The sequence below is a fragment of the Nicotiana sylvestris genome, chromosome 9 (genome assembly GCF_000393655.2).
Source record: "Nicotiana sylvestris chromosome 9, ASM39365v2, whole genome shotgun sequence".
NCBI lineage: Eukaryota > Viridiplantae > Streptophyta > Magnoliopsida > Solanales > Solanaceae > Nicotiana > Nicotiana sylvestris.
Window position 1 is genome coordinate 32,749,742 of NC_091065.1, and position 12,096 is coordinate 32,761,837.

General features: G+C 39.4%; 1 protein-coding gene across 3 annotated transcripts in view; it reads left to right on the plus strand.

Annotated features, from left to right (window-relative positions):
* LOC104218246 (4-alpha-glucanotransferase DPE2) overlaps positions 1–12,096 on the plus strand; it is a 46,752-nt gene that overhangs the window by 29,952 nt on the left and 4,704 nt on the right. For 2 of the 3 annotated variants that reach the window (XM_070156001.1, XM_070156000.1), the window contains 2 exons: positions 4,258–4,455; positions 5,626–5,719. In XM_070156001.1, the coding sequence (XP_070012102.1) occupies positions 4,258–4,455; positions 5,626–5,719 (292 nt within the window). Of the gene's footprint in view, positions 1–4,257; positions 4,456–5,625; positions 5,781–12,096 lie in introns of all 3 variants that reach the window. The other variant, XM_070156002.1, reaches the window with a different exon arrangement.

Here is a 12,096-nt window from a genome sequence, read left to right on the forward strand (position 1 = left end):
GGTATTTATGTGGTCTTCTTTCGGCATCGGGCAGTATATATGGAAAGAATCCCATGGAATACCCATCAGGACCAGGTGCTTTATCAGCTGCGCATATTTCAAGCATTCCACCACTTCCTGTTCTCAAAGTCCCTTTGTAACCATTCATTTTCTTCATCTGTGATATAAGAGCCCTCACTGCATAGTAAAACCAGGTCTCCTATTTTCTGTTTCAGTATATAATCTCTGGTAGAAAGCCTCTATCTCCCTTTTAATTCCATCTGGATCATGAATGTAACCCCTTGACCCTCAGATTGTCTATATGATTGAATCTTCTATGGAAGCCATCCTCTAGAAAAATTTGGTGTTATTATTCCCTTGCTTCAACCATAATGTTTTGGACTTCTGCCTCCATGATGTCTCTTCATGCTTTGCAATCTTCTGATAGATATGACATTTCTTTTCTGGTGAGTGTTGTAAGTCAGTTTATGGATTCTCCCTGTGATAGTCACTGGATGCAGTTGTTCACATTCTTCGGTATATAAAGTCAACTCCAGGCAAAGGATTACTATTCGAGGATCGAGGCCACGAGCAGATTGTTGGTTACACAGATATTGATCGGGCAGGATCACCTTCTGATAGACGTTCTACGTCTTGATATTGTGTTCTAGCAAGAGGTAATTTGGTTTCTTGGAAGAGCAAGAAACAGAATGTAGTTGCTCGATCTAGCGCCGAAGTTGAATGATCGGCCATGGCTATGGCAACGTGGAAGCTAGTTTGGGTCAAGCAATTGCTCAAGGAGTTAAGTTTGGAGAAATCAGCAAGATTGAACTGATGTGTGATAATTAAGTTGCTCTTCATAGTGGTATGAAGAGCGTGAAGCGAGAAAAAGCGACAACCCCCATTTTGCTTAAAGCGAGAAGCGAAGCGCTCGTTTTTTTGAAGTGAAGCAGAATTTTAAAAAGGATATAAAATTAGAGGTAAAAAAAAAACTGGGCAGAGGAGGAAACAAAAACTAGGCAGTAAACTGGGCAATTTTTTTCAAAATTGGCATCAATTCTGAGAAAGAACCGAAGGTAAAAAAAATTCGCGAGCATTTCGCTGCTTTTTGGACGTTTAAACTGTGAAAAGAAGGAGAAGGGCTAGGTCTGTTTTAAAAACAGAAGCGGTCGCTTCTTCGCATCACATCGCTTTCCCGCTTCTTGCTTTTTAGTGGGAAGCAGTCACTTTTCTGCACCTGAGTCGCTTCAGCAGGGTGAAACGTGCAGCCTCTCGCTTAAGCGCGAAGCGAGCGCTTTTATAAACACTGGCCCTTCATATTGCGTCAATCCGGTGTTCCATGAGAGGACCAGTGTTATCAAAGGCGCGCTTAAGCCTTAAAGCGAGGCTCAAAACCTGTTGAGCGCTTCACTTCGCTTAGTGGACGCTTTAGTGTTGTCATCAAGGTTCTAACACATACTTTTCCTTGCCAATGAGCGTAATCCTAAAGAGGCGACACTAAACAATTGATATTTCACTTTGTCGTAAGTTCTCTTCAGTTTCTTTGTCCATATGTTTGGTAATCATGCTTATACATATTAGTCTTGGACTACACATACATATTTGTAGTTTTTCTCCATTTGCGCCTTTCATCATTAAAGCCCACGCTTTTTTTGCGCCTTGCGCTTAAAGCCCCAATAGATCTTAGAGTTTTTTTGCGATTTTCACTTTTGATAACACTGGAGAGGACTAAACACATTGAGGTCAACTGTCACTTTGTTAAAGGAAAGGTACTCTCAGGAGATATTGTTACAAAGTTTGTGAAGTCGAATGATCAGTTAGCAGATATTTTCACTAATTCTCTTACTGGTTCTCGTATTAGTTACATCTGTAACAAGCTCGGTACATATGATTTATATGCACCGGTTTGAGGGGGAGTGTTAAGTAGTTAGTCATGTATAGTGTCCCACATCGAGAAGTAGATACCTATGATTATGTAGTCAATATAAATGGGGCATTGTACAATACTTTAAAAAATTAATAAGAAATAATATTTTCTCCCGTGCTTTCTCACATTTGTGATAGTCATTGGGATGCAATCGTCCGCATTTTTCGCTATGTAAAGTCATCTCCAGGTTATTGTTTTGAGGATCGAGGACATGAGTAGATCGTTGGGTACGCAGCTGCTGTTTTGGCAGGATCACCTTCTGATAGACGTTCTATGTCTGGATATTGTGTTTTGGTAGGAGGTAATTTGGTGTCTTGGAAGAGCAAGAAACAGAATGTGGTTGAAGCAGAATATCAAGCAATGACTATGGCAACATGTGAACTAGTTTGGATCAAACAGTTGCTCAAGGAGTTGAAATTCGGTGAAATCAGTGAAATGGAACTTGTGTGTGGTAATCAAGTTGCCCTTCATATTGCGAGAACTAAACACATTGAGATTGACTCTGACTTCGTCGGAGAAAAGATACTCTCAGGAGACATTTCTACAAAGTTTGTGAATTTTATCTGTAGGACCTCTAACTTTGATTCTTGCCCACTTTAGGAGATTTTTCAAGATAGTCTTCTCCTTTGTCTTTAACTTTAACCTATTTCCATTATTATCTCTGTAGACCAGAGATGAAGAGTCAGGCCAATGACCCTGATACACAACCAATCAATGCCTGAACGCACTGGCGCACATCCAGCCTCCGGCGACCACCATTTCAGTTTGAGAGGCTCTTGCTTCCACCTCCAGTCGCCGAGCATAACTTGTTCTGCTATCTTCCTATTGGGGAATTCATAAAGAAATTCCAGCTCATTTAAATCTTAGATCTGGACTCCGAAATCAGATTTCCATTTCTCCGCTGCCCATCTGCGTAGATCCGAGCGAGTGGGACTTCAGTGTTTCCAGAGAAACTCCCTACCAGGCGCCTGCCAAGTATATCATTATCAGATATGGCTACAGAACCGGAGATGTTGATGCACTCATTTTTCTGCTTGAAGCTGATGTTCCTAACCTAGTTTCCCATTTGCCTTGGGCAATCGTATCAGCATAAGAATTATTTATCTTCTTGGGTTATCTCACTACATGGTTAATCCCACCTTCAAGAACAAAATTTTTGATTTTTCCAGCTATGAGTCCCCATCCCTTGTTTGAAGACAGTTCAGGAACTTTAATGACTGAGCTCCTCTCGCCATGTACTGTCATGATACTAATGAATCTGCCATATCTGTTGTACTTTTGAGAGCAATAATAGTTGTGTAAATGGTCATTAACTTCCAACTTTTATACTTGTATCCTTGTGCCCATGTCGCCATGTCATAAATCACAAATGCATAGCAGAACTTCTTGCCAACTGTTATCCTACACATTAAATTCAGCTCTCTCCACCTGGTCATACCACAGAACTGAACCAGAAAAGTTCTCCGTGATATCAAAAGATTTGTCCGCCTCCGTGAAAAAGACCCTTTTGATCTTGTTTGCATGTTCACGAACCGTGTTTTTAATCGATCTGACGACATTGAAGAAAACACAGTCCCTCCAGTAACCTCCGATGACCTGAATTGCTCTCAGAAAAAGATTTAAGACCTCACCTCGTAAACTGTGCCTGAGAGCATTTTTCACTTTTTTAACTAGTGCATATATTTTCATAAACCAAATCAAATTACTTGAAGGACGAAGTACCAACGGACGTTAGTCTTATGTGGAGCAGTTTCTATGATAATCTACTGTACAAACCTTTTTCTGTAAAATTGTAAAACATGCTTAACCTATTAAACAAATATAATCAAACCATGACAGAAATATAAAAGGGCTGAGCAATATTATGATGTTACCTTAGGTACTCAAATTGAATCTGAGCATTTTCTTCATGTGATTATACGTCGTGTTGCTATAAAATTTGTCCAAGTGCTCCCTCTGGCTGTAAGAAAACAGCACCTGGGGGCTTGACAAAACTCTTGATTGTTACTCCTGTTCTGTCATTCTACCTTTTAAACGAAAACATACTGATGTACTGGACTGGAAGTCTGTTCAAAGTCAATGGAAACTAGATGCAAGCACTAATCTTGCTTAACATGAATTTTTTTTTTTTTGAAAGAACTAAATATTGTTCTGCTTTTAATGCTTACCCTTCGGGATATATTGGATGAAAAGAGTGAAGACACCTTTGAATATGCTTCCTTTTTCTTCTATGGAAGCCTTGTAAGACTTTTAGGAGTGCGTTTGTCGTCTAAGTAACAATCTGGTTTTAATGCATACTAGTCCTTGTTGCTTAAAGGCTAGCCAAATAAAGTTTGCTACTTTAAACTAAGGTTTGTGCTCCATCATGCCATGACTGTTCCACTCTACGCGCTTGGTGGGAGGAAGATGAAGAGAGAAGGCACCGCTTTTTTCAAGCAGTCGTGGGATCTGATGAGTTGCCACCTGATCAATGCACTCCTGAAATTGTGCACTTTGTCTTACGGCAGCATGTTGAAGCTCCATCGATGTGGTCAATCTTTCCGCTCCAGGTACTTCATTGATATATAGATCCTGCCACTCTTTTTGTAGCATGTACTTGATGCTTGATTAGTAGTTAGTGCTAAATTGGCTCGCTCACATGTGCCTCGAAGCTTCATAACACTGATGCAGCATGATGATTAGTGGGTTCTATGTCCTTTCAATAATCCCTTAATTCCTTCTAAAGGCACTAGTTTGCTAGGCTTCTAAAGGATAATGCTCTTTAGCCCAAGACTAAGTTGCTCGGACACGGGTGCGGATCTAGAAGTCGGATCCTACGATATGTAAATTCTGAGATTTAGAGATATGGATCATAATGCTATTTTCTTCAAATTTACCCTAAGTCTGATTCTGATTTCGGGAATCAAATTTTATTTTGTCTCGAATTCTTCTGTCCGTATTGGTGAAAGTATCCAAAATTGTTTGACCAAATCCTGTACGGATCCCATACCCACTCCCACACTAGTGTCGTGTTGACATGAGTGCGGCACCTAAACTGCCATGTCGGAGCAACTTAGTTCCAAGAGCAAGAAAAAGTCAAAATTCCTTTTCCTGGGGAGCTTTTAGCTAATTTCAAACAACCAAATTCAATTTGGAAAGGATGGTGATGTAAAGATCCTACGTAATAAATTAGTTATCCTCCCACCACCCCCAACTGAAAAAAATTTCTAAACAAATTCGTTTGATTGTTCACCATATTGACATCTTACGACTTTTTAGCTCTACAAAAGAGAAGCTGATTTATTTCTCGGAATGGATGTTTTCAAACAGTTTGGAAAGCATAGATTCTGTAGCTCTGTGGAAATGGTTGAATGGTTGTGTTTCGTCTACCGGCATTCAAAAAGTTAGAACTATGTACTTATTCAAGTTAGCATTGAAATGCATGGATATTTAGTAGTACTAATGTTTAGTCAGGGCTACTAAACCACTTCGTGACTAAATATGCTACTTAATGAGCATCTTTTCTGTTCTACTCTAAAGCAGTCATAAGAAAAATTAGGTGGTTGTTTGTCATGGTATCATTTCTTGTGAAGCATGTGATCTTGACATTGTGCTTTCCACTATTTGCAATTTCTTTTTTGATGTTAATGAGCTGCCCAGCAGGATTAATGTTTCAATGCTCATCTCAACGTTCAGTATTTTCTTCTACGGCACTGACAAAATTGCAACATAATGAACAGGATTTGTTAGCACTCAAAGAAGATTACACAACGCGGCCTGCAGTGGAAGAGACAATCAATGATCCAACAAACCCAAAACATTACTGGCGATACCGTATGTGCATTCGTCCTCTTTGTTGTCTCTCTGTCCCCCACCCACCTCCTAAAGAAGAAACGTAAGAGGAAACTTACCTTTCTTGCATATCTGTGATTTGATCAAAACTTTACCCAAAACATTACTGGCGATACCGTATGTGCATTCGTCCTCTTTGTTGTCTCTCTGTCCCCCACCCACTTCCTAAAAAAGAAACATAAGAGGAAACTTACCTTTCTTGCATATCTGTGATTTGATCAAAACTAAAGTTTTAATCAGGTCTTTAAATTAAAATGTACAGAAAAATGTTGGGTTGTGTTTCATGTTCCTGATAAAAGTTCTACCACATGCTTCACAATGCTTGATCCCTTGTCATACAGTGAAATCAATTTTAACTCGTTTTTGTACTTTGAAGTGTTTAAGTGAGAAGAGAAACTTGGCCGTGTTATTAAATCCGCCTTAATAGTAATAGTAGCTGACTCGTCCAAATTTAATTTGCTTTATACATGTAAGCAAAGTTAGGGCATGTATTGTTTGCACCTGGACTAAGTCCTTGCAAATACTGTTCTGCAGAAGAGAAGTCCTCAATAACTAGACTCCAAGTTTCTTATGGTGATTCCAACTTATCGTCCTATATAGGGCACGTGTTGTGTATCCTCACTTTTTCTTTTTCAAAATTTTGTCTTGACCATCTACCCAAAGTTATTTCTTGTTATATGCATGTATAATCACATTTTTATTTTGAGTCGAACAATTGAAAGAAGGTCTGTGAACTTATGTTCACCAAGTAATTACTAGTAAAGGTCTATTTTGTAAAAATCACAATCTGGATCGTAGGACTCTACAATCTTATTATCCTAGTTCATGAAAGATCTGGATTGCTAGTAGGATTGAAAGAGGTGTGTTCAAAATAGGGTTGTGAGAAGGCACGGGAGAAAATATGATATATTGATATTGTGTGTGATGCAATACAAGAGGTGCTATTTATAGCTACTCTATACAAAGGGGATACTACTCCTATTCCAATGTGGGACAATTACATAGCTATCTCTAACATTTACATAGCTATCTCTAACACTCCCCTCAAGCCGGAGCATATAAATCATATGTACCGAGCTTGTTACATATATAATCAATGCGAGGACTAGTGAGGGACTTGGTGAAAATATCTGCAAGTTGATCATTCGATCTCACAAACTTCGTAGTAATATCTCCTGAGAGTATCTTTTCTCTGACGAAGTGACAATCAATCTCAATGTGTTTAGTTCTCTCATGAAACACCGGATTTGATGCAATATGAAGTGCAAGCTTGATTATCGCACACAAGTTCCATCCGACTGATTTCACCAAATTTCAACTCCTTGAGCAATTGTTTGGTCCAGACTAGTTCACATGTTGCCATAGCCATTGCTCGGTATTCTGCTTCTGCACTAGACCGAGCAACTACATTCTGTTTCTTACTTTTCCAGGACACCAAATTTCCTCCTACTAAAACACAATATCCAGACGTAGAACGTCTATCAGAAGGTGATCCTGCCCAATCAGCATCCGAGTACCCAACGATCTGCTCATGACCTCGATCCTCAAACAGTAATCCTTTACCTGGAGCCGATTTTATATACCAGATATTTGAGTGTATCCTTTGGCAACAAGACGTGCCTTAAGTCGATCAATCTGGCCATCGGGACCAACTTTGACTGCATAAACCCAACGACAACCAACGGTAGATTTACCTGAAGGAAGAGGAACAAGCTCCCATGTACCACTTGTATGTAAAGCAGACATCTCGTCACTCATAGCCTGTCGCCATCCTGGATGAGACAATGCTTCACCTGTAGACTTAGGGATGGAAACCGAGGACAATGAAGATATAAAAGCATAATGGGGAGATGACAGACGATGATAACTCAAACCAACATAATGAGGATTAGGGTTTAGTGTGGTCCGTATACCTTTTCGAAGTGCAATCGGTGTACTAGGAGCAGGATCCGCAGTAGGAGCCGTGTCAGGTGCAGGACGAGAACCAGATGGGCCTGATGTAGGGCGCGAACGACGATGATAAGTCAAGAGTGGTGTTCCTGTGGCTGGGGAACTAGGAGGGATAACACTGGACTCCTCAAAAGTTGGTATGGGTGAAACCTCTGTGGTTGAAGGTGGAGGAGGATTACTAAACTCCTCAAAAGTCGGTATAGGTAAGACCTCAGATATGTCATGGTGGTCAGCAGAAGTGACATCAGTTGTGAAGAAAGGTTTAGACTCGAAAAATGTGACGTCAGCTGACATAAGGTACCTATGAAGATCAGGTGAATAACAACGATATCCCTTCTGAACACGAGAATAACCAAGGAAGACACACTTGAGAGCACGAGGAGCTAACTTATCTTTCCCCGGGGCTAAGTTATGAACAAAACATGTGCTCCCAAAAACCCGAGGTGGAAGAGGGTATAAGGCTGACTGGGGAAACAATATTGAATGTGGAATCTGACCCTTGATGGGAGATGAAGGCATCCTATTAATCAAATAACAAGCTGTGAGAACTGCATCGCCCCAAAAACGCAGCGGAACACGAGACTCAATTAGAAGTGTGCGAGCAGTCTCAATAAGGTGCCTATTCTTTCTTTCTGCAACCCCATTTTGCTGAGGGGTATAAGGACAAGATGTCTGATGAATAATTCCATGAGAAGACATAAACTGCTGAAACTGAGAAGATACATATTCTAAGGCATTATCACTGCGAAAAATGCGGATAGAGACACCAAATTGGTTTTTGATTTCAGCACAAAAACTCTGGAATATAGAGAATAACTCAGAACGATCTTTCATTAAGAAAAGCCAAGTACATCTTGAGTAATCATCAATAAAGCTAACAAAATAACGAAATCCCAAGGTTGAACTGACTCTACTAGGACCCCATATATCAGAATGAACCAAGGAGAAAACAGACTCTGCATGACTCTCAACACTACGCGTAAAGGAAGCTCGGGTATGTTTCCCAAGCTGACACGACTCACAATCTAATCTAGACAAACTGGATAAACTAGGCACCATCTTTTGAAGTTTGGATAAACTCGGATGTCCTAAACGTCTGTGGATTAGATCTGGAGGATCTGTAACTAGACATGTTGTGGAAGGACTGAGCGAGTTAAGGTAGTAAAGACCTTCTGATTCACGACCTGTACCAATTGTCCGTCCCGTACTGCGGTCCTGCATAATAAAAGAATCATCAATAAAATATATACCACAATTGAGGGCACGAGTCAAACGACTAACAGATGCAAGACTAAAAGGACAACCAGGAACATAAAGAACGGAATCTAGGGTGATAGAAGACAATGGGTTGGCTTGTCCAACTCCTTGTGCCTTAGTTTGACATCCATTGGCTAAAGTAACAGTAGGAAGAGACTGTGAATATACAATATTCGACAAAAGTGATTTATTACCAGAGATATGATCAGAAGCGCCTGAGTCCATGACCCATGGTCCAAGAGTACTAGACTGGGAAACACAAGCAAAAGAATTACCAGCAATAGGAGTGTCAGTCTGGGCAACTGAGGCTACTTGTGGAGATGTTTGCTTACTTGCTCGATACTGAAGGAGCTCATTATATTCTTCTTTAGATACAGAAAAGCCCTGGTTACCTGTAGTCTCGCTCTGAGCAACGTAGGCATTTTTGGGTGGACGGCCATTTAAGGAATAACACATTTCGCGAGTGTGTCCAAGTTTGTGACAATAAGAACACTTGGGTCTAGATCTCCCAAAACGACCGCCTCCTCGTCTATTCTCCATAGCTTGAGATGCCCGAACATCCACTGTCTGGGATGCAAGAACAGAGGAATCAAGTATCTGTGATGAAATCACTGGGTGACTTGGTGCTGCAGCAAGGCGAAGTAATCGAGAGAATAATTCATCAACTGTAGGGACAGTCGGACTCGCCAAAATCTGGTCTCGTACTGAATCAAGATCATGAGGAAGTCCAGCGAGTGTAAGAACTAGAAACATTTTCTGTCGCTGCTCTTGTTGTTTTGACACACTAGCAGAAACTGGCATCAATGTCTCAAATTCCTCCATGACTGCCTGTACCTGACCCAAGTAAGTAGACATATCTAATTCTTGCTTCTTTAAGTTTGTCATCCGTGATATCACATCATAGAAGCGAGATATATCATTAGTGTATAACGTACGAGCCTTTGCCCAAACCAAATAACATGTCTGGAATGGCCGAAACAAAGGCATCAACTTAGAATCAATAGAACGCCACAAGATGCTACATAATTGAGCATCAATTTTTGCCCAAAGCGCTATCGCCTTCTCATCTCCTTCGCTAGACTGTTTAATCAGATGATCTTGCACACCTTGACCTTTACACCACAACTCGACAGATGAAGCCTAAGCTAAGTAGTTTGAACCTCCCATTAAAGGTTCCGAGGTAATCATAACATTAGAGTTTACAGAACTCATGCTTTTAGACCCAAAAATATCAATTCCCAAAGACATCTTGTAAATTATTACCAAATAAGAGAAATAATCAACTGTAATCCACTGAAAATAGAGTAGGGAACACTGAACCAGAATAGTAAACTACTGTAGCAGTTGGAAAGTTACTGTTACAGCCGGAAAATATTCAAAGTGGTCGGAATGAAATAAAAACAGTAGGGGTAGGATCGGAATTACCAGAAGACCCAACTGTTCTGAAGGAACTTTTTCAAAAAATAGTCGGAAGTCAACTTTTTGAAATCACTATTCACGCCGGAAAAATAAAAAAGTGGTCGGAATTTGGTGTAACCTGGATGGGTAGGCTCGGAATTGCAAGGGAAACAATCTGTCCTAAAGAGTCGTTGCCAAAAAATGGCCGGAAGGTGGCCCACGCAATGTTGGAACTTCGCCAGAAAATTTTCTTTGGACAGCTACAGTACCGCCGGAGATTTTCACTGGGATTTGGTCACCGGACAGTGACTACTCTTGTGGTAGTGTTGGATTTTGTGCACAACACTGACCGAGACAAAGCAGACGCAAAACAACTTTGAAAGTCGCCGGAAAAAAGAGGGTTCCGGTGACTGATTTTACTTCCCGGAACCGCTGGAATTTATGCACAGCGATAAATCTCTCACGATAGCTCTGATACCATGTGGGAAGGCACGAGAGAAAATATGATATATTGATATTGTGTGTGATGCAATACAAGAGGTGCTATTTATAGCTACTCTATACAAAAGGGATACTACTCCTATTCCAATGTGGGACAATTACATAACTATCTCTAACATTTACATAGCTATCTCTAACAAGGGTCATAATAAAATTTCAGAGGAACTAATAAAATTTCGCAGGATCATACAGTATCATTAGTACTACCACTCTTATTTTATTTTGGCATGATGATTATATGAGTTGAGCTAAAAGAAAGAAGTGAGGATTTATATCGCCAACCCCAACTTTGTTTCAGACTGAGGTGTAGGTGTTGTTGTTGTTGTTATACAGTATCATAAGTAGGATTATAGGATCCTGATGAAACTCTTAATTCTTCCAATTTTAGTCCTCTTCTTCTTCTTCTTCTTTTTTTAAAAATATTTTTTAATCTTTTATAAAGAAAATGTAATGTTTTAATGCATGTAGCTACTAAATACGTTACCATAAACAATTATCTATACTAACAACATCACTAACCCAGCTGCATTACATTTAACTTTATTAGTACTTCTCTTTAGAAGTCCAATATTCATGTGATACCATATACATCTTCTGGTGGTGATCTGTTTCCCGGGCTACATTATCATATTCTGACTACACTTTTAAGTTTATATTAAAAATTGACTCAGTTTAAGTTAATATTCAAGATAACTGCATTATAGTTATTTCTATCTACTTTTGAAAACATTTTCATGAGTGTATGAATAATTAGTATTAGTACTTTTTTATCTCTTTTTTGAAAAAAGGTAAATTAGTATTACTGCTACTTCTTATACTACAACAATTACTGCTTCTGCTGCCTTTTCTTCTTTCTTCCTCATTTGCTGCCGTTTCCTCATCTTTAGTCATTTTCCTGTTAATTTTAGTTCTATTAGCTTGATACTTGAGAATGTTACCGTGAAGGTTTATTAAATCAATACGCAGAAGTTAAACCGTGGTGAAAATTTCTATATGGGATAGTGAATAAATATTTGATTGGAAAACTTTATTTTCTTCTTTTTTCATGCTGTAATACTTCTCTTTAGAAGCTCTATTAATTTTTTAATATTTCTCTTTAAAAAATCTATAGTTTGTGTGATTGGCACTATTAAAAGTTTTTCCTGCATGATCAGCAATAGTTTTACTTCCTTTTATTGGCTAGGTAAACTTCATAAAAAGTTTCTTTAAGAGCTCATAGAATTACCTTCTTGTAGGTCTACCCAAAGCCCCTC